Here is a 23733-nt window from a genome sequence, read left to right as displayed (position 1 = left end):
CAAGGGAAGCACATGAGGGTACGACCAAGAATCAAGACAGAGTGTGAAAACAAGTTTGGCTGAACTATTATACATAGAAAAGTACATTTTTTCCAAAATACATGCTACTGCCTAAGCAGAAGCCATTTTTCTGTCTAAACGAAACAACGGAAAATTTAAGTTCTGCTTCTCTCAAAGCAAAACCAATTGGAGCCAACATAAAATCATTTTTTATAAGTGAGATTTTCTGTTACGGCACAATTCAGCAAAGCACTTAGCACATGTTTATGTCCATGCCTACATTACTCCTTATATGGCAAAACTTATGCCACTCAATAGTGGAGAAAATTCCCCTGAGCAACAAGTTTCACTGGTATATGTACACGTGTATACAGCCTCTCCCATTCCGATACGCCCGAAAACTCCAGTTATCTGAAGAAGTGGGCTCTGCCCACGAAAGCTCATACCACCATCTACATGTTTTGTTAGTCTATAAAGTGCTACCAGACCATCTGTTGTTTTTTTAAGTTTATCCATTCAGATAGTGGCACTCATTAAGCTGGTTTTATTACGTTGACGGGAGAACTCTCCCATCGGCACAGAGTGGCTACATGAGCAATCTTACAGTGGCACAGCTGTACAGATACAGATGTGCCACAGTAAGTTTGATAGTGTAGATATGGCCTCAGTGAGGCATTTAAGCATGCATTTAAAAGTGATTATGACTAAAATATGATTAAATGGTTTGCTGAATCTAGATCTTAGCTAACAGAATTCAAGATTGAAGTATTTTCAACTTTTCGATACCATTTCTATTTCAGAAACAGTTTCTTCAACCTCAAGGTAAAAGCTTGGATTTTGCCTCATTTTTTGTCTTGTGTCTCCTGGATGTGCTAAGTGGCTTAATGAAACAGTAACTGTGACGTTAGTTTTAGAACGCTCTCCCTACATTACAGGGCAGCTGCTCTGAGCCTAAATTTGTTCTCAGAATTACAAGGCATATTTGGATTATGAAAATTGGCAATATTTCATGAGGGGAATTTAGTCATAACAACAAGAATTGCTAGCCTTCCGCCCCCCCCCCCCCCCCCCGAACTATTGTGGAGTTTTACTCTTTACAGACAATAGAAAAATTCAGCTTTCCATAAAATGGAATACATCAAAGCTCTACATATAAATTTTGATACTGCTACACACTTGTAAAACAGCGGAAATGAATATTCAAACACTTACAGTGATCCAAATAAGAAAGCAAATATGTTTGTTTATAAGTAAAATTTGAGTTAAACATAGCTTAAAGATGAGCTAGTACATTTCAAAACACATTTGTGGTGTTTTTTGTGACTTATGCACATTTTTGACATAACAGGATTAATCATTACCACTACCCACGTGACAACATAATTAAACAATATCAAGCGGAGTTAATTATTTCACAAAAGTTGATACATAACATCACAGTTCCTATAGAATTAAAGATATCTAATACCCAAATGAAATGAAACTATGCAACATGCACACAAAAATACAGATTGGCTAGTTCAAGTGTGCATTCATACACAAGGTGTAAGAAAAGATTACAGCTACTACACCAAGAAAAACTTGAAAGGTATTTTAAAAAGTCAATTTTGCTTTTTGAAGTTTTTCTGTACATTGTAAGATTATCGTCTAAACCACACCTATATTACAGAAGAAATACAATGAACACTTATACAAAACATATCAGGACTAAAGCCACAAGAGAACATTAACAGATATTAGAATTCACTATTCCAAGTTAGGCCTCTTCACCATAATATATAATGTTCTGCTACAGTTAACTCAGTGTGCACTCTATTTACTGACAAAAGTAAGGCAATTACACTTACATTTAGAAAATCTTTCTTCTAAATTAGTCCACAGTCTACTTGCATCTAACTGCAATGATGCAACTCTGACCTCTTAGCCTTTGCAACTGTGGCATCAGACAGCGCATCTCAGAAGAATCTGATGTCATTAGAAGCAGCCCTCTGAGGTCACTTGTCAGACATAATGAAAAAACAGAGTAAAGAGGAAATGGCAAAACACTGTAAAATAAACAGGAACAGCATTAAGAAATTGTGTTTAACTATGTGACATGCAAACATTAGTATTTTAATTCTTTTCTTTTGGTAGCCAAACATAGATATTTGAAAATACACCTAAAAGAGCATTTGTTTGCATTTTTGTGAAATTGAACTTTAATATGCTATAAATATACTAGGCTTGTTTTTCCTCTAGGGAAGATTTGCTTTCTGTAGAGAGATGATATACACCTGCTGGGGTTTATTTTGTTTGCCTGCTTGCTTACTGCACACCTGGTCACTTATGCCCTGCCACAGATACAGGTTACTACTGAACACACCAAATCCATCAAATCTAATTCAAGGAGGCAAAACTTCAAGTTCTGAAGGAACAAAATGTTTTATTTCCTGTAACTAAAACTTGAAGATTGATTTTTCTTTGCAGGGAATCCATTTGTTTACCTTTGCATTAAATAATTACATCTTTTTAAAATGTAAAAACATACCCAAAGAAAGCCCCCTGCAGCCATGTTGCCACCTTATCAGCTCTCCGAGCAACAGAAACTATACTTGACTAGTCTGATGTCACAGGACTGAGTGGAGATTTGCATAACCCCTCTGGTTGGCTGCTGAAGATTAATTTGCATACACCTATCAGACGCTGGAGGCTGAGCAACAAGAAATAGTAATAGAAAAATCTGCCTGGCAACAAGCTGAAAATAGAATCAATACACTGGGCTGAGAGCTTAAATGGGAGTGAAAATGGGAGCAGACTACAAGCCAGCCCATGATGCCTCTCAATTTGCAAAACTATACACATATGTAAGTACAATACATCTTTCCAAAACAATGTTTATACCTGTAACTCTAGCTATGCAGCAGACAAATAAGCAACTTCTCTGCAAATACAAGAAATGGAAGGGTGTCACAGTCTTCAAATATTTCACTGAAGGCAAGGATCTTATATAGGACATAATACATATTTCTAATGCTTTTCTGCTTTTTTATGAAAGGGAAAATTAGTTTCAAAAAAAGCCAAACTCAACTAGTCATTTTCATTAAGCATTTTATTAAAGCACCCCCACTACATTCAAGCAAACAAAAAAATGAATGGCATTTTCATAGTTATAATCTGCCATATATGTTGATATTCCTCCTCTCTCGTTTCTCATTATTAATGGGTGTGAGATGCAAATGGATGTGAACAGAAACTTATGTTATATCACTTACCCTTGTCTGTTTAATTTGGTAACATTACGGATAAAATGGGACAATACGATATCCTAGAGGTGACTGTGACCATCATTCATATTGGACTGTGGCATCCCTGAAATTAAAATTTTATTCCTACCTTGTAAATTATCTTTCTGCTAAGACCACCACTAGCCTGCAAAGATACAGCAATAGCACACATTTCAGACTACAGGATTCTTCTTTTAAAGAGTTCAGCATGATGAACAGCCTTAACACCGAAGAAAACGTTTATTTACACACACACACACACACACACACACACACACACACACACACACACAGTCTTTTGGCAAGAAATTTTTAAGTTTCTGCAAATATATTTTCTGAAATTACTCTACGTAGAGCAAATATCAAAATTCACAAAGGTTTGCTGGAGACCTCCTGCCATGCCCCCAAGATAAAGTAAAATCAACAATCCGATTTTCATTGATTTTGCTGCCAAATTATTATGTATATGTACATATGGACATACACATGAAAACACTTGCACACTGTCCTCTATGTTGTATGAGTTAAGCTAGGAATTTTATTTTGTTTTTACTACTGATTTATTTTTGCAACCACAGATGGTTGCTATCATGTAGATAGAACACAGAACGGTTAATTGTTTGTGACCCTTCCACAGAGCTGAATCATTAATCAATCTACTATATTAGAGAGTTTGTCTGTTCAAGAACTCATCCTAAGAACTGAGAGTTAAGACCACCAAATTTGGTATACGGCTTCCTCTCATAACTTAAAGCAACATAAGGGCTTGACTGTGCCAGAAAAATGGGACATGCCTGGAATGGGATTGCTTCTCATAAAATCATACAGAAAAGAAACTATCACCAGGCAGATAAAAGGGGCTGGCTAAGAGTTAATCTGGCATTGCCCCAGCCCTGAGCCTCCCATCCCCACCAGATGCCTTTTAGGGAAGGCGGGAGGGATGAAGCTCAACTCCCCTCTCCCCTGGCCCAGGAGTTGTACTGGGACATTGCTGACTATTCCCCTTCATCAGGGAGCCAGGGGAAAGTGCACAGCTTTCTGCATTCCGCACTCTGACTGGGGAGCTTCCAGGGGCAGATGAGATGTGCACTTTGCTCTCACACCCTTACAGGAACAGAAGGGGAAGCAGCTCTGGTACAAATCTTGAGGGAAAGGGCTTCAGCCCCCCCCCCCCCTACTCACATACACAGTCCCCTGCGCAAAGCCCCTCCTCACTCCCTCAATCCTGAACTCCTGCACCCCCCATACCCTCAGCCCCCTTCCCTGAGACCCTCCTTAAGGACCCAAGCAACACAGAATAAATATGGAAGTACATGATCTAAATGAGGTATTCAGTTCTACTAAAAAGGAAGACAAAAGCAACATGAATATTAGGAAACTAACTCTTTAATAAATGTTGGGAAAAATACGTATCACTGACAAAATTATTACTTATGGTTGATAAAACAGGTTTCATTCTATACCTAATGTCATAAAAATTTGCTAAGCCACTTTCTATTGAAAAGTAGGTCTCAATTACTTTGTAATTTTTATTGGCTGATGTGGTTCTTTACCCCGAAAAGAAGCAGCTGATTGACTGAAAATATTTAGTCTGTAAATGCTAACTGCTATCAGAAAAGCTTGGAAAGTATAGCTAACCAGTTTTGTTTTCTTTTTACTACTAAAGGCAAAGGATAAGTTAAACACTTTCAGTGCCAGCTCTTCAACTTATTAGCCTGAACAATGGCCTTGGCTAATGACAGACGCTGCATGTTTCTATAATGCTAAAAAATCACTTTCTAATAAATGTCTAAAGCAATAAGAAATCAACAGTCTCAAGAATAGAGTTGGGTAAGATGTGGCTGAACTAATAACATGCATTACTGGTTAAATATTCTGAAGTCAATGAGTGGCCAAATATTTTATTTTTGCTGCCATGAAAATCCATCTCATTCAACTCACTTCAAAACAAACAGCCACTACTGCAGCCTAACCGTGAAACAAAGCAAATTCTACAGTCACAACTAGTAAAAAGACCGAGGATGAGCAAACAGGAAAACAGGAAATGCGTAAATATTTCACACCAAAAAAATGGCTCTATTATGTTGCTTAAGCAATGAAAGAAAAAGCTGTACAATTAACCACCTTTCTGAGAGTTTTGACAAGATAGTGGGAATCCTGAGCTGACGGTGTTCTCTATACTCTGGCAATTCCCTTACGCCGGAATGTTTCCCTGGAATCAAAAACAGGTTCTGATTGAGCTAGTACACTGAAGTACAGTGTACCAATACCTTTCTTCTTTCATCCTGGTTTCTTGTTTTCTAACCTTTCGTTTAATGTCTTCAGCTCATAGATTACCAAGATCCCTTCAAGCCAACTGTAACTGACTCAGTTGTAACATACCTACAAATGCAAAGCCTAAAGCAATAACTAAAAGTGAGGCCTGCCTCGTCTATTTGAATAGATGGTAACAATTTATCATTGGTCATATTTAGTTAGCAGTTTCATTGCTTGTCAGAATATGTAAGAAAGGAAAGGAAGATATTATGAAGATCTGGATAATCCAGTGTGATAATTCTTTTTGGCACCTGAGACTATCCCCAATCTCCATCTCCTCTAAACCCAGGAGAAGCCAATCCAAAGAAGCCTAATAGAGTCCAATAAAGCATCTGATTCTCATCCCCACCAACATGCTATCAAGATCAATTAGCCTAGCAGGCCATATTGGCCTCCGCTGAGGAAAGCCACGCTTGAGGTTCCCAACAGAATCCACGGCATCTAAGTATTTTTTCTAGCACATTTTTAGAAATGCAAATGTTTTATTTCCCTTTTTGATCACTGCTGTACATTGAACAGCCACTTTCAGAAGTCTTTTTGTTCTAAGCAACAACAAAAAAACTTCCATGCCTGTTATTTTGTAGAGGAGGATTTTTTTTCTTCAAAATTTGGTCAAAATCATTCCTTTTTTAGTAGGAGAATAACAAAATTATCTCCATCCCATTATAAAGAAAATAGTTGCCTTTATTTGTACAGCATTACTGTCAAAACTTCATAAGGTTAAAAGCTGAAATGCTGCAAGGAAGCAACTCTCATTGAGGAGCAGTACCCTGTCTTGTCCACAAGAAAACTGGTTATAATTTGATAGTAATACACATATGAAATCACATGTCACACATTTTATTGTTGTTCACATCTTTCATTAAACGAAATGGCTACTAGTAACATGAGTAAGCCAAACAGGACATCCAATACTTACATTTCTGCATTCTCTGGACAATTTAAATTACGACTTTTATTATTTAAAATAAATGTAGACATCAAAGCGAAAAAAAAATGAAAAATTAAATACTATTAAGTCTTCAGGGTCAATGGTTTCTCCTCAGCTGTCAGTGATAATTGTAAACTGAAGGCCCATGGTAATAGATGTGGGGACCTCCCTGAGCAGAATTATGGATTTAGTTGCCATACAAAGAGGTATATTTGATCTCAAAACATCTAATTGATCAAACATTAAAAGAGGAGAAGAACTGCATAGGACAGTGCTGGTTCCAGCTGTGAAATGGTAACTCACAGTTCTTACTGCTTGGAAGCACTGAGAGGATTTACTGTAAAGAAGTAGATCATGGATCTGTCTAATTTAGTAGCTGTTTTTGACTGTGGAGTATATCAATCAGTTTCTTCAGAAGACGATGAGGGAGACCCTCAACATAGATGGGCAGATAAATGCTACTCAAACCGCATAAACAGTCAACTTCCAACAACAAAAAACACCTTCATTTGCTTTGGATCTTTTCGTTCAAACTCACGTAGCTGCATATCTTATTCATACTTAAAATTATTGAATCCTATTAAAATTTATCATTTACTGCGACAAAAGGTAAACTTTTAATTTATATCACCTTCCTTTTTAGAAAGATTTTATTGCTCCAATGTTGCACCTACATTTTTATCCTTTAATAAATGCTTTTTTATGGTTTACATGGATACATTTCTGCTTTATAAAGTTAGTATATTAAATTTATACAAATATATTTCTAATTACATTAAAATTGGCTTATTTTAATTTGGAGTTAAATTTTGCCTCAATCACCACTCAAACGTTCCCCCACACTTAAATCCAGATACCCAGATAACCGTAGTCAGAGAGTTGTTGTTAACGGTGCTAAATCCTGCTGGAAAGGGATAACAAGTGGAGTTCCGCAAGGGTCTGTTTTGGGACCCGTACTGTTCAATATCTTCTTCATCAATGATGTAGATATTGGGATAGAGAGTACGCTTATTAAGTTTGCAGATGATACCAAACTGGGTGGGGTTGCAACTTCTTTGGAGGATAGGGACATAATTCAAAATGACCTTAGCAAGTTAGAGAAATGGTCAGAGGTAAACAGGATGAAGTTTAATAAAGAGAAATGCAAAGTGCTCCACTTAGGAAGGAACAATCAGTTCCATACATACAAGATGGGAAGCGACTGTCTAGGAAGGAGCATGGCGGAAAGGGATCTAGGGGTCATAGTGGACCACAAGTTGAATATGAGTCAACAGTGTGATGCTGCTGCAAAAAAAGCAAATATGATTCTAGGTTGTATCAACAGGTGTGTTGTAAGCAAAACTCGTGAAGTTATTCTGCCATTCTACTCTGCACTAGTTAGGCCTCTGTTGGAGTACTGTGTCCAGTTCTGGGCGCCACATTTCAAGAAAGATGTGGAGAAATTGGAAAGGGTACAGAGAAGAGCGACAAGAATGATTAAAGGTCTAGAGAACATGACCTATGAAGCTAGGCTTCATGAACTGGGCTTGTTTAGTTTGGAAAAAAGAAGATTAAGGGGGGACATGATAGCGGTTTTCAAATATCTAAAAGGGTGTCACAAGGAGGAAGAAGAAAATTTGTTCCTCCTCTAAGCCCTCAAGGAGTAATGGGCTTAAAGTGCAGCAAGGGAGGTTTAGATTGGACATTAGGAAAAAATTCCTGTCAGGGTGGTCAAATATTGGAATAAATTGCCAAGGGAGGTGGTGGAATCTCCCTCTCTGGAGATATTTAAGAACAGGTTAGATAGACATCTGTCAGGGATGGTGTAGACAGAGCTTGGTCCTGCCTTGAGGGCGGGGGGCTGGACTCGATGACCTCTTGAGGTCCCTTCCAGTCCTATGATTCTATGATACATCCTGATTATAATATAAACATTGTAACATTTCTGAAATAAGGTTCTCAACATGTATATGGACTGCCAAAAATAAAATCAGTTTAAATTCTATTTTAAATACACATGGAAAAGTGTTGAGAAGAAAGCATGATTTACTATAGCCCGTAACTGTACTGGATGGTCCATCTGACATCCAACTACTTCAAACAAAACATGGAGTTTCTGTCAAAATACCCATTACAGAAAATCAGGATTGCATCAATGAAAAGAGAAGAGACTGCTAAAAAATAGCAATGTTTAAGTTTGCTAAATGGAGCATAGCTACTGATTCTTGAAATACCTTAGCCTTGGGATAATTAAGTCTTGTACAGACATAGTTCTCAGAATTCATGTGTTTGTTCGCTCCTGATGATCAAATATTGTCAGTCATGATGAGAACTAACAGTAAATAGTGCTCCTTCAGGATTTATACCATCTAGAAACTCAAAACACTTTTACAACTTTAATATACACTTATAACTACAGTATATTTAAAAAAAAACATTTTTCAATTATTATTGGTACATGAACAGATCTTATTGACCTCTTCTGTCATTAGAGAAAACCAGAAAAATAATTGTAATTAAACAAAAGAAACCATATGTGCATTAGCAAAACTGAATTAGGTCACTAAAACCAAATGCCTTGCATGGTTTATACTCGACAGCTCAGTATCTCCCTTCAAAACTGTGGCACATTTGCAAAAGGTAAAATGCAGTCAGAGCCATAATTTGCTGCCTTCATTTAAATGCATATCTAAGAAATACGCTAAAAAGTTCCTGTATACCATGTCACCGTTCAATTCCTTGATTCAGAGATTAAATTTACTTCTGAAAATTAAGTATAGAACAGGAGTAAAAGTCCCTAAAAGGTAAGGGACAAGAAAGAATCAAATTCAAACCTGGCATATTGAGGTGGCCAGGCTAATCTTGCCTTAAGTCGACTGAAAAGATACAGTAATAATGACAATATAATAAATCTCCCAAGAAAAAATTGACCCACAAAAAAAAAAAAAAATCTAGTAACTAATTTCCTGTGTGTTCATTCTAGACACATAGCCCTCAAACAGTGAGATAGGAGATCAAAGATCTTTTGGGTGCAGTAGTCCAAATCTCTATTACTATAGTAACAAATTAGATTACCTTCACTTTTTCCTGGTGATCAGAGTAGGAATGTTAAATATCAGTTAATTGAATAGTCGAATAACCTCATAATTTCTTATTGGTTAGTTGACTATTCTATAGTCCCTGGGGGTGGGGCCAGCAGCAGTGCAGGATGCCAGGCAGGAGCTAGTCCGCAAGGGGACCCAGTTTAAAAACCAGCTCCTCTTGCGGACCAGCTGCTTGTTGCCCTGTGCTGCTACCTCTGATAAAGAGGCAGGAGTGCGGGGTGGCAGCAGCCCCTGTCTGAGCTCCCGGATCTGGTGTGAACTAGAACTGAGCCGGGCTCCTAATACACTTCTAATGTCTGCCCACCCAGCTCTTAATACACTTTAAATGCAGAGCCACAGCAGGGGTAGGTCCCACACCCAGTGAGAGCCAGGATGCAGGCCAGCCTGCTCAAAAATGTACTGGTTTTGGGGAGGGGTGGGGGTTGGGGGAAATGTGTATAGTCTATAGCATTAACCTATAAGCTTTTGCTTATCGGTTAATCGACTACACTATTACATCCCTAGACCAAAGCCACAACTTGAGTCATAAAAGCAAGAAATTATACAGACTTTTTGAACACCTCTACTAAAATTGTTAGGTTTCATTGAGTTAAATCATACAAAGACCAAAATCTCAGCATCATCCCTTTTGATCTCACTGATTGCAGATGCTCTTTGATATCACAGAGACAAGGAACGTGGTACACAGGACACCAAATTCTGTATCAGATATAAGCAGGCATTCCTACACCAAATTAGAATGTGGCACTGATAGGAGCTGTGAAGGCAAAGAAACATTCCAGTTTATACAAAATATCAGTGAAATTTTCCTACCAAGGTCAATCTCAGATGAAATATAAATGGTCAGAAAAAAATGTAGACACACAGTTTTCTCTAAGAATAAAAGTCTACAGAAGTTAAGATTGAAAGATTTAAAATATTTATGATTGAGGTGGGGAGGAAGGGAAATATCTCTTTGAAATTCTATGTGCTTGGTATAAGTAATTGTGTCCTTCCTGAAGTTATATTTACTTAATCTATTTTAGCTACTTATCTCCCCAAACTCCCTCATTACTAGGGAAGTTAAAATGAGTTTAATTGCGTAATCATGTAACTGGTGAAAATGTCTTATAACTCTCATGTAACTCACCCCCTGCAGGGAGGGGCAGTCGGAGAGTCAGTCATACAGAGGCCGGGGGGGCGGAGGTGGGAGAGGGACAGTGGAGCCAGCTCCATAGGAGCCAGAGCCCATGGGGAGCTTGCTTAAAAGCCAGCTCCCACACTGCTGCCTCTGATCAGTTAACCATGCAAATGGTTACATTTTCACATTCTCTCTCATTACTGTCATTATCTCAGTGCCTGACAATCTTGAATGTATGTACCTCCGCCACACCCCTATGATACAGAGAAGTACTATTATCCCTATCTTGGATATGGAGAACTAAGGCACAGAACAGAGTAAATGCTGATTGCTATCACTTTTCCAGACAAAATATTTCCATTCTCTCTGAGCATGGATTTGGGAAGACAACAGGAGAGCACTCCTGCTGACAAAGCACTTATCATTGCCACTTGCCACAGAAAAACTTTCGTCTTTTGGGAGCTAGTGGGGTTAAGTATCTGTGCATGACAAAAGTTTTGTTGCTCAATTGGCAGTGTAGACAAAGCCTAAAATCACACAAGAAATCTTAGACACAGAAGGGAACTGAACCTGTTTCTCAATAACCATCAGTTCTCTTTCATTAATGCCTCATTTTAACAGTAAATGCCTGCAAACATAAGACTTTGCCGGATATGATTCACTCAGTTCTAGAATGTTCTATAATCCGCATTTAACCATAATCTATAGCAAAAAACAAATCAAAGAAATGCAAGTCTATTTGCTACTGCCTGCTATAAATATCCAACTATTCTGGTTATATTTTTCAAATAATAATGAAACAAAAGCATTTCATAAAGTTAAGAGAAAGTACGGTCAATTTGAATGGTTGCCTCTGCAAATAGTTATCAGGTAAAATTTGTGGATTTGTTTCCACTTAGCGAGGTCATGGTTGCATTTGATAAGCAAAGAGCTAGCTGGACAAAAACAAAAACAAAGAAAAACAGTGCCTGCCCAAAGTAAATAAACACAACTATGACAAAGATGGGACAAATTAGTAAGGGGCCACACACAAGAAAAAAAGCACACACACCTGACTGATGTGGCTCCTGCCTGAGAAGGAGAAAGACACTCCCCATATTCCCATCACAGAACAGAGCCCAGGGTTGCCCAGGCTAGTAGGTTTTATGTGCTCCAGTCCTGCAGCAAGGCAGCAGGGGTGCTGGAGCATCAGCAAGGGTTCCCCAATGCTGGGGGAGGGGAAAGCCTCAGGGGCTGTCTGAAGCTCCCCACCCCTAGTTTTGAAGTTTAAAAAAAAAGCAAGTTAAAAAATGAACTAGAAAAGTGAGATGTCATCAAGTTACCAGGGCCTGATGAATTGCATCCTAGAATACTTAAGGAGCTGATAAAGGAGGTATCTGAGCCTTTACCTATCATCTTTAAAAGTCACGGAAGTGGGGCGAGGTTCCAGAAGACTGTAAAAGGGAAATATGGTGCCCACCTATAAAAAGGAAAAGAAGAACCACCACCCAGATGACAGACCAGTCATCTTAACAAATGTGTCATGGAAGATAATAGAGCAAATAATTAAGGAATTCATTTGCAAATATCTGGAAGATAATAAAGAGGTTGGGTAACAGCCAACATCGATTTGTAAAGGACAAATCATGTCAAACCAATCTGATAACTTTTTTTAAAATAGGATAACAAGTCCTATATGGCACAGAGAGCATGCATATTAAGTTTGCAGATGATACCAAGCTGCGAGGGCTTGCAACTGCTTCAGAGGATAGGGTCATAATTCAAAACGATCTGGACAAATTGGAGAAATGGCCTGAGGTGAACAGGATAAAGTTTAATAAAGACAAATACAAAGTACTCCATCTAGGAAGGAACAATCGGTTTCTCACATACAGAATGGGAAGCAAATGCAAAAAGGCATCTAGGAGTCATAGTGGACTACAAGCTAAATGAGTCAGCAGTGTGACACTTGCAAAAAGGTGCAAATATGATTCTGGGATGCGTTAACCGGAGTGTTGTGAGCAAGACACAAGAAATCATTTTTCCGCTCTATTCTGCGCTGATTAGGCCTCAATTGGAGTAGTGTGTCCAGTTTTGGGCACCACATTTCAAGAAAGATTTGGAAAAAATGAAGAAGGTCCAAAGAATAGCAACAAGCATGATTAAAGGTGTAGAAAAGATGAGCTATGAGGAAAGACAGAAAAAATTGGGCTTGTTTAGTTTGGAAAATAGAAAGCTGAGAGGGAGCGTGACAGCAGTTTTCAGGTATCTGAAAGGGTGTCAACAAGGAAGAGAGAGAAAAACTGTTCTCCTTGGCCTCTGATAGAACAAGAAGCAATGGGCTTAAAATTGCAGCAAGAGAGGTTTAGGTAGGGCATTAGGAAAAACTTCCTAACTGTCAAGGTGGTTAAACACCAGATGAAATAAGTTGACTAGGGAGGTTGCGGAATCTCCATCTCTAGACATATTTAAGAGCAGGTTAGATAGACATCTATGGTGTTTTGTCCTGCTGTGAAGGCAAGAGACTGGACTTGATGACCTCTCGAGGTCCCTTCCAGATCTAGTATTTTATTATTCTAGTCTTGATCTTGGAGAATTAGGAGGCTCTTCCACATGCACTATGTTAACCCAAACATTCATTCTACCAGCATTACATTGATTTTGAAATCCAGTACTATTACCCATTCCTGTTTTGAAGAAACTAAGCTTTTGTTCTACTTTTACAAAAAAATCTTGGTGACTGGATATTTTCTCCCTGTTCACCTGATGTTGTGAGCCTCACAATGCTCAATAGTTTTCAGTGCTACCCACTACAGCCACTTCCCAACTTACGAACACACCGACTTACGACCATCCTTCCATTAACCCCATTATAATATTTTCGAGTTTTGAACCATGTACGTCAAGTTTTTCGAACAACGCAGGCAGCATGTTTAAGGGTATTTCTGACTTACGACCAAATCGAGTTACGACCAGGTGTTCGGAACATAACCCATTCGTAAGTTGGGGACTGCCTGTATACATATAAAAAAGGCTCACTACATTATTAGCTTTTTAACGTCTCATTTTTATGTCACTCATTTTCCAAAGGTTCAGGCTGGCCCTACTACATGAGGTGGAAAACCAGAGCACATTGGCTCATCTCAGAAACATCTAGGCCAGACAGCAGGAGCAGAGAGATGTGTGTCCCTGTGAGCGCTCCACTATAGGTGTCAGGCTTGTCCTGGCACCACAGATCAGAGGCTTTGATAGCAATAGTCGGCTGGACCATGCATGCGCAGTCAGCATCTCGCATGTTCATGCCTTTCTGTCGTGTGCAGTCTCGCTCCTACCAGTTCCTCTCATCTGCCTGAAAAATCTCAAAGATAGACAACACAGGGACTCTGAAGCAGGGACGGTAGTGGAGCTCCTACAGGGGGACACATCTCGAAGAACCATCATAACTGCATAAGGTGAGTATCTTCTTCTTCAAGTGATGTCTCTGTGGGTGCTCCGCTGTAGGTGACTGTACAGCAGTGTTCAGAATGACTGGATGGAGGGTCTCGGGAGTCATGGCTTAATAGCTGCGGAAAGCACCGATGAGGTTACTGCTGAGTCCGAGGCCCAATGCTGTAAAATAGCGTAATGTTTCATAAAGGTGGCGGCTGAACGGCAAATGTCCATAAAGGGAACTCCCTTGAGGAATGCTGTGGAAGTGGAGACGGCTCTTGTGGCATGAGCTCTGGGAGTTGTTGGAAGTGGTTTGTTTTGGATAGCATAACATTTCTTAATGCAGTCCACTATCATGTTTGATATGCATTGAGATGATAAAGAATAACCCTTGGATCGATCCGCAAGGGATAACAGAAGACATTGCGACTTTCTAAAGGTTTGAGTCCTCTGGATATAGAATGCCAATGCTTGACATATGTCATGGGTATGTAATACTACTTTTTGCATGGAAGCATGAGGTTTTGAAAAAAACTGAAAGGACAATTGGTTTGTTAGTATGAAATTGAGAGCAGACTTTGGGAACAAAGGTTGAATGTGGACGTAAGATCACACCATGTTTGCTTAAGACAGCGTAAGGTGGCACCACCAATAGGGCTGCTAGTTCGCTAACTCAACAGGCAGAAGTAATTGCCAGTAGAAAGGTAACTGTCATAGTCAACATCGATAAAGACACTGTCACCAGTGGCTCAAAAGGTGGACTGGTGAGGGTATCTAGAACGAGGTCCAACTCCCACGGCAGTGGAGGGGGGCCTATGCGGAGGATTAAGGTTAGTTAAACCCTTGAGGAAGCATAAAATGCGCAAATATGGACTCCCCATGTATAGGCTGACAGAAAGCAGTGACGGCCACTAAGTCTACTTTTAATGAGGGCATAGCCAACCCCGTGCAGTGCAAGGAAAGGACATATTCTAGATCATCATGCAGTGGTGCGCTATATGGGTCTACCCGTTTTTCTGTGCACCAGGCAGTGAACCTGTGCCACTTGTACGTATAGGTTGTCTTAGTAGACTCGCTCTGGCTGTGTAGAAGTATATACTTCACCAGGGACGAGCAAAAGTCCTCAGTATTCAAGAACCATCGAGGAGCCATGTTGTCAATCAGAGAACATGGAGTTGTGGATGGAGCAGAGTCCCGTGGTGCTGAGTTAGTAGGTTGGGGAGAATTGGAAGGAGACAAGGTGGTTGAAGAGACATTTGATAAAGAAAAGGAAACCATGGTTGGCGAGCCCATGAGGGTGCTATCATGATCACCCTTGCTCTGTCCCTTCTGATTTTCTGTATCACCCTAGGAACAAGTGTAATGGGCAAGAAGGCTTACAGAAGGGGGCCTGACCAACTGAGGAGAAAGGTGTTGCCCAATGAGTCCCTGCCAATCCCAACTCTGGAACAGAATGTCTGCATTTGGAGTTCTCCCAGGATGCAAACAGATCTATTCATGGGAATCCCCAGAGAATGAAGATTTGCTGGAGTACTCATGATGTGGTGCAAACTGTCTGCTGAGGGCATCCATAGTGATGTTGTTGTCTCTCGGTAAGTACAACGCTGTGAGTGTGACATTGTTGCGAATGCACCAATTCCACAGGCGCACTGCTTCCATACATAGGGCATGGGACCAGGCCCCACCCTGGCAGCTTATATAATACATAGTGGCAACATTGTTCGTGAGGATTCCGGTTGTGATGCCGGAAATGTGTGTCCTGAAGTGTTTGCACCGTTGAATACAGCCCTGAGCTCTAGGATGTTGATGTGGAGAGTCGTCTCCACCTGTGTCCAAGTCCCCTGTACAGATGGGTTGTTCATGTGGGTGCCCCAGCCCATCGATGAGGCATCTGTGGTGATTTGCACTGAGGGCTGAGGTTGGTGAAAAGGAACATCTGCAAGAAGGTTGTGTGGGTTGGTCCACCATTTTAGTGAGGATATTACCGCAGGTGTTGGCACAACTTGTTCGGTAACGTGATGCCTTGAGGGGACGTACACCGACGCTAACCACTGTTGGAAGCAACGGAAGTGGAGTCTTGCATGGTGGACAACAAAGTCGTAGCTGCCATTTGGCCCATGAGCTGTAGACACGTCAGGACCGGAACTGTCGGGCTCAAGGTAAGTATTGCAACAAGGTCCTGTATTGCTTGATACTTCTGCACGGGTAAGTATGCTCTTGCCATCACAGAATCCAAATGTGCCCCCAATGAACTCTAGATCTTGTGTTGGCTGCAGGGTTGATTTCTGGAGGTTTACAACCACCTCTAAAGATTTGAAAGTTGTCTGTGTGACAAACCATGAATGAGGTTTCATCCTTGGATGGTCCCTTTATCAGGCAATCATTGAGGTAAGGAAAAATCACTATGCCCTGACGTTGAAGGTAAGTGGCCACAACTGCAAGGATTTTGGAGAAAACTCTCGGGACTGACGCGAGTCTGAAGGGTAAAACACGATACTGGTAATGGTATTCTCCGACCACAAAATGAAGAAGTCTTCTGTGGGCAGGGTGGATGGACAGATGAAAATAAGTGTCCTGAAGATCGAGGGCCACAAACCAATCCCTTTGATCTAATGCCAGAATTATGGCTGAAAGCATCACCTTCTTGAAGTGCTGCTTCCATAAGTATCAGTTGAGTCTCCGAAGATCAAGTATAGGCCTCCATCCTCCTATTTCCTTCTGAGTGAGGAACTAATTGGAATAGAAACCTCTGCCCGTGAACTCTCATGGCACTGGTTCCACTGCTCCGATATCGAGGAGCCTTTGGACTTTGCATTGTAAATAGTGCTTGAGAGAGGGGTCCCTGAAGAGGGACGGGGCAGGTGGGAAGGATGGAGTTATGGAGATGAAAGGGATGGTGTATCCTGTCATCACAATCTCCAAGATACACCAGTCAGTGGTGATGCTTGCCCATTGATGATAAAAGGGTTTGAGTCGATGATGGCAGTTACACGATTGGGTTGTTCTATCGTGTTGGGGTTTTGCAGGCCCTTGACCAGGTTGTCAAACATTCTGCCTGGTCACAGACTGAGTGGGTTGATGATTATTTTGTTGACGCTTCTTTTGTGGTCTCCGCCTTGTTCGTTGGTGTTGATCGAACAGGCATTGCTGATACCTTGGATAAGAGAAATCATAACGCCTTTGGAAAAGCGTTTATTTTTTGCAGTGGAATGGCAGCGTGTACATGCCTACGGTTCGAAGGGTGGTTCTCGAATCCTTGCTGGAGTGGAGGACCTCATCTGTTTTCTCGGCAAATAATTTCTGTTTGTTGAACAGGAGGTCCTCCACCTTATTTTGGAGCGCACATGGGACTCCTGCATTCTGCAGCCATGATGATCTCCTTGAGATCATTGAGCTGCCATGTCCACCACGTCCATGGCAATTTGCAGTCCCGCCCTGGCCATGGTGTAGCCCTCCTGCATGATAGATTTTAAAATTGGCTTCCTGGCGTCTGGCAAGTGCACCATCAATGCCGTCAGCTTGGTGTAGTTATCGAAATTATGGTTTGATAACAGCTGCATAATTGGCTATGCATAGTTTCAGTGTGGAGACAGAATATACCTTCCTGCTGAAGAGGTCCATTCGTTTATTGTCCTTTTCTCCTGAGGCACTCTTATACTGAGGGACTTTTGCCCTCTGTTAGGCGTCATCAATGGCCAAGGAGTTTGTATGTGGATGTGGAAAATAAGAATTCAGAGCCCTTGGTCGGCACAAAATATTTTTTGTCAGCCCTCTTATTAGTCGGGGGCGCAAAGGCAGGGGTCTGCCATATCTCTTCAGATCACCTCATTGACTGGCAATGCAATCTTTGCCCGCTGGGATGGCTGCAAAGGAGACAGTATTGTTTCTCCTGGACCTATGGTAGCTGTGCCTCTTGGCTAGCAGCCACTCTTTTGAATAGTTCCTGGAGTGCCTTAATGTTGTCAGGAGGGGATGTATCACTCGGAATAACAGCCTTGTCTGGTGAGGAGGATTGAGCTGTTCGTGATGTGTCCAATTGTTGATCATCAGGGTCAGAGATTTGTCCCTCTTCTGAGTGATGTGAAGGGAGGGGTGTCTTGATGTTGTGTCGATGTGGTTGGAGGAGGTGAGTCATGCCGGCTGTGGCTGGATCGATAACAGCAGGGGGACCAATGTCTTGAGGAATGGTAGTATTGTCGGCTGTAGTACAAACAGCAAGGACAATCGAAGTAGTACCTGTGGTGACCATGGTATTGATACATAAGGGAGAGCTACCTGGAAGAGTAGACACTCCTATGTTCCTCCCAATGCCTCTCACGGATCAACATGATTGGCGAATGGAGAGTCACAGAACCTCTTGATGAAGGAGGAGAAGAGGGGGACATATATCGTGGATGATAGGTTTGATATGCCCACCCCACCGTCGGTGGTAAAAGTGGAGGAGATCAATGTAGCAACAGAGACCCTGCTGTCATTGGCGAGACGGTTCTGGTGAGAAGGTTGGGGGAGGACTGGGACTGATAGGTCTGTGCGATTTTGCCTGTGCCTTCCTCAGTGGCGGCAATGCATGCTCTGCGATCAGTGCCGGGGAAGTATGTTGGAAAGGATGGAGTTGGGGAGAGAGGTTGCAGTGCCAAGGTCAGTGCCGGCTGACTGGTCTGTGCAGCTGCTGGTGCTGATGAGGATTTACAGCAGTCGGCACTGAAAGCTTCATCTGTTGCAGCACTGACTGAGCCCAGTGCCAACCCTTAGGGTCCAAGCCTGCCATTGACCATGCTTCTACGGTGCCAGAAGTACTGGGCTTATCCGGGGTCGTTGCTTTATTCACTAGTACAGATGGAAAGGAGCACGTTGGCGACGAGCGCTTTTTTAGGGCAGACTCCCACCATTGGGGAAGAAGCCCTGAGTTTTGAGGCCCTATGAGCGTCTGGCAAATTTTTTTCTGCTAAGGTGTCAGGAGGCTACAATGCCTTGTTGAAGAGGACCATATGTAAATGTATTTCCCTATCTCAACGAGCTCTCACAGTGAGCTTGCAGCAATGAGAACATTTTTGTGGCACATGGGCCTCTCAGAGGCATCGAATGCAAGTCGAGTGCCCGTCTGAGGCCAGCATGGCTTCCCAGCACCACGCATATTTCTTGAAGTATGGTGATGCAGGCGTCATAGGAGGAAGGTCTGTTGACATACCTCAAATCTCCTTTTATTTTCGTCCTCTTATCTTTCTCTTTTTTTTTTTTTTTTTTTTTTTTTGGTGAGAGAAAGTAAATGGGGAAGGGTTTTTTTTTTTTAAACCAATTAACTAACAATAGAACAAGAACTAACTATATACACTATGTAAGAATAAAGTGGTAATTTTTAAATTCTTTGTGTAGCCGTTGAGAAGAGCTCTTTCCATCTACGACCAAGGGTGGTAATGAAGGAAAGGCAGGAGCCGGACCGCACACGAGAGAAAGACACGGGACGCTGACTGCATATGCATGATCTGTCTGACTACTGCTATCAAAGCCTCCAATCCGCAGTGCTGGGACGACCCCTACACCTACACCTCCTGGGGACATCACTCAAAGAACTTATGTTCTTAAGGTCTTGGTAAGATAGGTGACCAGGAGATGACATGTCTTGTATAGGTTACTTTCAGGTAGGAGACAAGAGACACTTATTTCCCTGACTTGTCATATGTGTTTCAGCACCTTAGAGATTAGCAAAAAATGTAGGTAGTATAATGAGATTTTGTGGACACAACCCATTTCTTCATTTAGGATGGACACTAATTGACAATTTCTCCCCCCTCCCTTTTTTCCCTACTCCCCCCCTTCCCACCTCTGTGCTATTTGAGAACTGGACCCCTTAAACTCCATTCACCTGAAGTAGGTTGTGCCCACGAAAGCTCATGACACAATCTACATTTTTTGTTAGTCTCCAAAGTGCTGCAAAACTATTTGTTGTTTTTTACATTTTTCTAGTTACAGATTTAACCCAGCTACCCCTTTGAAACTTTTGGTTATACGTGTATTATCCACTTAACAAAAGAGGTCCTTTTGTATATCAAACCTAATGCTAATCAAGAGAATGGTTTTTCCACTCCTATGGCTTTCCTCTCTTGTGGATTTCACAATCAGCAAGAAGTGTCCTGTTTATGAATAAGAAGAAAGCATTATTCTAAGGAGTTCCAAGAGACAAGCTGAAAGCATTTGGATCTATCAGGAAGGAGACAAGCTGAAAGCATTTGTTTGTCATGCAAAAAAGGGGGGAGGGGTCACAGCCTACCTGGCTGTAAAGCACAGGTGTGCAACACTATTATACATGAGAATATCTTCATTAAGTCTAGGCTCTAGAATGAGTTATGATTTTATTCTATATGAAGCCATTTGCTTCCAATTATTCCACTACTATTATTTTGAATATCTACGCTTTGTTAAATAAATCTATTACTGATTTCACTATAAACATATCTAAGTGCTGCGTGAAGCAGAACAGTGATTGGAACTAGAACTGGTGGGCTAGGATGTACTGTTTCTTTGGAATCAGTGGATCTGTGTATAGCGTATGTCCAATGGAGCAGGACTGGACACACCAGGGAGAGGCTTAGAATGGATGGAGTTTGCCTTTCGCTAATCTGGAGAGACAATGGGACCTATATAGAACTAAAGAGGGACAGTTGTGTTTCCTGTGGCATTAGGGAGCTGAGTCCTAGCAGAGACAAAGGTTTCTTCATACTGAGGGCAAGTGCTTAATCAGGTTCTTCAATTCTAGTATGCTAAGGAATCATCACATCCTCCCAACCCTCTAGTTTTTACTTTGGGAAATTTTTCCTGTAGGTTTTTTTTTTTTTTTTTTTACACTATTTTCTCTAACTCCCTCCCCTCAGTCTCTTCACTTCAACTGCCCTCCAACCTAACGTTTCTCACTTTCTTCTTTCCTTTATCTTAATTCTCATTCTTTAAAGTCTCCTGCCTCTTCTTACTTTACTTCCTTCTCCACAAAACCCATTTTTTAAAAGAAACCAACAAAAAATTATGGGACTAACATGACAATTGCAGATAATCATATTGTTCACTCTTCTTGCACATTATATTCTCTCCCTCAAGGGGTTGTTTTCACTATGTAAGAATGGAAACTCTTCAGTGCAGGGATTATCACATTCTTCTTGTTTGAAAAATGCATAGCATAAATAGGACCCTAATGTCAGTTTGGGTCACTAGATGTTATCTAAATAAAATATAAAAAATAAATAATGGTTTGATGCTCTTCTACATGAAAACAGAAGTTGCTGAATAAAAATTAATAAGTAATGTTTAGTTTTGATTACAACTGTTTCACATTTTTTTCTGCTGTAAAACTGTCAAGCTAGACAACTGTTATCAGAATGTTCAGTGTTTTCTTGAGAAAGATTGGCAAGAATATATACACAGTATATTCAACAACAGAACGTAACACTCTTACATTTACCCAAGCAGTAAGACCTGTTGCAGGATACAAAGCAACTGCCAAAAGAAATGCATAAGTTACAATACACTCAATGTTCAAACATATAGATACACAGACTCATTTGTTGTGCAGCACACATTTGTTGACCATGAGCTGTCACCCTTCTCCCTGAAGGTGATCATATGTCAGTGGTGCTGTACGCATATTGAATACTACAGAACTAATGTATCTTGTGTTCGTTACATATTCTACAAGTGAAGCTGCTGAATATTCAAACTTCTTTAATTTCCATAGTGGAACAGTTTCTTCTGGAGCAGTGTTTCTCAAAGTGAGCCATGAGCCCACAATAATTTACAAAGCCCTTTGAAATGCCTCAGGATTATACAAGAGTATAACATGGTATTAGCTTAAGAGGAGTAGCTGCGTTAGTCCGCCTCTGCAAAAACAAAAAGGAGTCCTGTGGCACCTTAACAACTAACAGATTTATTAGGGCATAAACTTTCATTGGTAAAACCCACTTCATCAGTGGAAATTACAAAGGCAGAGGTATCACACACACACACACACACACACACACACACACACACACACACACACACACACACACACACGAACGAAGAGAGTTACTTATAAAGTGTAGGACCAATTCAGTCATGGTGGACCGCTCTGAGAGATTTTTAAAAATAGCCATTAGAGAGGGACTTCTCAGCTCTAAAAAACACACAAAAAAGGGGGTGAAAAGGCCTCATCCATCTTTCAGAGAGATGGAACATTGATAGAAAGCGAGTAAGAAAGCAGTTTTCAATTTAACTGATTTTTCTGCTAACTTCTATGCCAACAAACTAATTCATTATTTAATTTTTCATATTTCTTTTTATAAAAGAGACAGAAAACATGAATGTTTAACGGCAAAAGAAAACTAACGACTTTTCTTTCTCTAAAGATGAACTAGTTTCCTATTTTTTAAAATAAAAAGTGGCTGTAGTTGGACTTCAAACTAAGTTTAATTAGCTACATTTCTAAGTGGCTGCAAACAAGATTATCTTCTTAGAAGTCTTGATAAATCATCTGCTTTCAGAAGAGGAACAGAGTAGGACAGACAGATAAATTAACTTCAATTCTTTAAAACAAATCTGCTCAATTAATATATACAGTGTGAGCAAGTTTACAGTTTCAAAGACGTGGTCAACACACATGAACCATAAAAATGTGGCCTTCCATGAACATTCCAGATCCAAATTTCCCTCTCCCATACAAACTCAAAGTTTAAATATTTTATTTTAAACTGGAAGATTTACCCAGCGTTGCTCGGGTCCTTAATTCATTTTTATTTTTTGGAAAACAAAAAGAAAATGTACATGCTTCATTTGAATTACTGCTCTGAGGTAAGGGGTTCAGTATGCATGCTGCAACGGAGAAAGAGGACTATCCCCGCCCCCTTTCACTGCAGCAACTTGGGGCCAGGTGAGAAACACATTTCCATGAATGCTGAAGCTCCAGCAGGCACAGCTAAGGGAAGGATGCATGTCCCCCAACTCAGGCAGGTCCAGGTTCATCTGCCCCATGTGCTCTCCAGCCAGAGTGAGGAATGCAACGAACTGTGCACTTTCCCTTCACTCCCTGATAAAAGGGAACAGCCAGCAGTGTTACCACATTAAATGAAGGGGGGAGGACCTTCAGGCCCCCCCCCCAGGGCACCTGTGGGGGTGGGAGGCTCAGAGCGGGGCAGTCCCAGAAGGAGTGGGGTGCACCCCCAGCTCTTACCATTTAGGAGGAGTTCTTGAACAGGCAGACACACTATAGAACTCTCTCAAATCAATAGTAGACTGAGCTAACGAAACTTTACAGCAGCTTGCATCTTCAAAGCAATCCACAAACATTAGCCAACTGATACCCAAAACCTTTTAAAAAGTTAATTATAACATTTTAGAGATGGGGTGCACACATGCATGTTCAGAGTTAGGATTCACACATTCAAAAGCTGTCTCTGAGGGTTCAATAAGCCTATAGGGTAATATTTTCAGAAATTCTAAGCTTTAACTGGAACCCTGTATGTGCGCCTTGCTTCTGAAAAAAATCAGATCTTTAGATATCTCAAATTTAGGTCACCAAAAAATAATGTATCCAAAATGAGACTTTGAAATAGGGATGTAAAATCCTTTTTAAAATGTTAACCAATTAAT

At 40.8% G+C, this 23733-nt stretch overlaps 1 protein-coding gene and 1 long non-coding RNA gene across 9 annotated transcripts in view; one reads left to right on the top strand and one right to left on the bottom strand.

Moving 5' to 3' along the window:
* ATF7IP (activating transcription factor 7 interacting protein) overlaps positions 1–23733 on the bottom strand; it is a 170738-nt gene that overhangs the window by 110174 nt on the left and 36831 nt on the right. The window contains exons 1-2 of one of the 7 annotated variants that reach the window (XM_075935135.1): positions 2528–2839; positions 1848–2045 (exon numbers count right to left, since the gene is read on the bottom strand). The exons of 4 other annotated variants lie outside the window; for them this stretch is intronic. In XM_075935135.1, coding sequence (XP_075791250.1) covers positions 1848–1849 — 2 coding nt within the window. In that variant the 5' untranslated portion in view covers positions 1850–2045; positions 2528–2839. Of the gene's footprint in view, positions 1–1847; positions 2046–2527; positions 2840–23733 lie in introns of those variants that run through there. 2 more of the 7 variants (XM_075935143.1, XM_075935176.1) reach the window with 2 other exon arrangements.
* LOC142830422 (uncharacterized) lies at positions 2767–20684 on the top strand. 2 transcript variants are annotated; one of them, XR_012905645.1, is made up of 5 exons: positions 2767–2843; positions 13783–14144; positions 15473–15713; positions 16112–16280; positions 19495–20684. It is a non-coding gene; the product is annotated as an uncharacterized LOC142830422 (long non-coding RNA). The 2 variants fall into 2 exon arrangements; XR_012905647.1 differs by lacking the exon at positions 16112–16280.

This window comes from Pelodiscus sinensis, chromosome 1 (assembly GCF_049634645.1).
Source record: "Pelodiscus sinensis isolate JC-2024 chromosome 1, ASM4963464v1, whole genome shotgun sequence".
NCBI lineage: Eukaryota > Metazoa > Chordata > Testudines > Trionychidae > Pelodiscus > Pelodiscus sinensis.
This window is presented reverse-complemented; position numbering and strand designations above follow the sequence as displayed.